Consider the following 1689-nt stretch of genomic DNA (forward strand, 5'->3'; position numbering starts at 1 on the left):
GACAACGACAATAATAACAATGACAACAACAATGACAACAACGACAACGACAACGACAACAACAACAACAATGACAACAACAACAACAACAATAAAAATAACAACAATAACAACAACAACAACAACGACAACAATAATAACAACAACAACGACGACAACAACAACGACGACGACAACAACAACAACGATAATAACAACGATGACAACATTAACAAAGACAACGACAATAATGACAAAAACAACAACGACAACAACGATAACAAGAACAACTTCAACAATAACAACAACGGCAACAACAACAACAACAACAACAAAGACAACAACAACAATAACAACAACAACGACAACAACAACAACAACGACAATGACAAAAACAACAACAACAAAAACAACAACAACAACAAAAACAACAACAACAATGACGACGACAACAACAATGACAACAAGAACAATAACAATGACAATAACAACAACAACAACAATGACAACAACAACGACGACAATAACAACGACAACAACAACAATGACAACGACAACGACAATAATAACAATAACAACAACAATGACAACAGCGACAACGACAACGACAATAACAACAACAACAACAATGACAACAACAACAACAACAATAAAAATAACAACAACAATAACAACAACAACAACAACGACAACAATAACAACAACCACAACAACGACAACAACAACGACGACAACAACAACGACGATAATAACAACGATGACAACAATAACAAATACAACAACAATAATGACAAAAACAACAACGACAACGACAACAACGATAACAAGAACAACTTCAACAATAACAACAACGACAAAAACAACAACAACAACAACAAAGACAACAACAACAACAACAACAACAACAATGACAACAACAACAACAAGGACAATGACAAAAACAACAACAACAACAACAACAACAACAACAACAACAACACCGACAACAACAATGACGACGACAACAACAATGACAACAAGAACAACAACAACAACAACAACGACAACAACAACAACAACGACAACAACAACAATGACAACAACAACAATAACGACGACAACAACAATAACAAACCAACAACAACGACAACAACAACAACAATAACAACAACAATAACGACAACAACAACAACGATAACAACAACAACAACAACAATAATGATAGCAACAACAATAATGACAATAACAACGAAAACAACAACAACGACAACAACAACAACAATAACAACAACAATAACGACAACAACAACAACGATAACAACAACAACAACAACAATAATGATAGCAACAACAATAATGACAATAACAACGAAAACAACAACAACGACAACAACAACGACGACAACGACAATGACGACAACAACAACGACGACAACAACAACGACAACGACAACAACAACGACAATAACAACAACAACAACAACGACGACTATGATAATGACAACAACAACAACAATAATAACAACAACAACGACAAGAATGATAATAACAATGACAACAACAACGACAACGACAACAATAACAAAGACGACTACGACAATAACGACAACAACAACAACGAGAACGACAACAACAACGACAACAACAACGACAACGACAATAACAACGACAATAACAACGACAACAACAACGACAACAACGACGACTACGACAATGACAACAACAACAATA

At 34.6% G+C, this 1689-nt stretch overlaps 1 protein-coding gene across 1 annotated transcript; it reads left to right on the forward strand.

Moving 5' to 3' along the window:
* Nucleotides 1-408: 408 nt before the first annotated feature.
* LOC114074274 (bromodomain-containing protein DDB_G0280777-like) lies at nt 409-1352 on the forward strand (the record flags this gene model as incomplete). Its single annotated transcript, XM_027912133.1, has 2 exons — nt 409-717; nt 1092-1352. Coding segments are annotated over 2 exons (570 nt in total), but the record flags the coding sequence as incomplete, so codon positions are not given.
* Nucleotides 1353-1689: the final 337 nt, after the last annotated feature.

The sequence above is a fragment of the Solanum pennellii genome, chromosome 10, assembly GCF_001406875.1.
Source record: "Solanum pennellii chromosome 10, SPENNV200".
In the NCBI taxonomy this organism is placed as follows: domain Eukaryota; kingdom Viridiplantae; phylum Streptophyta; class Magnoliopsida; order Solanales; family Solanaceae; genus Solanum; species Solanum pennellii.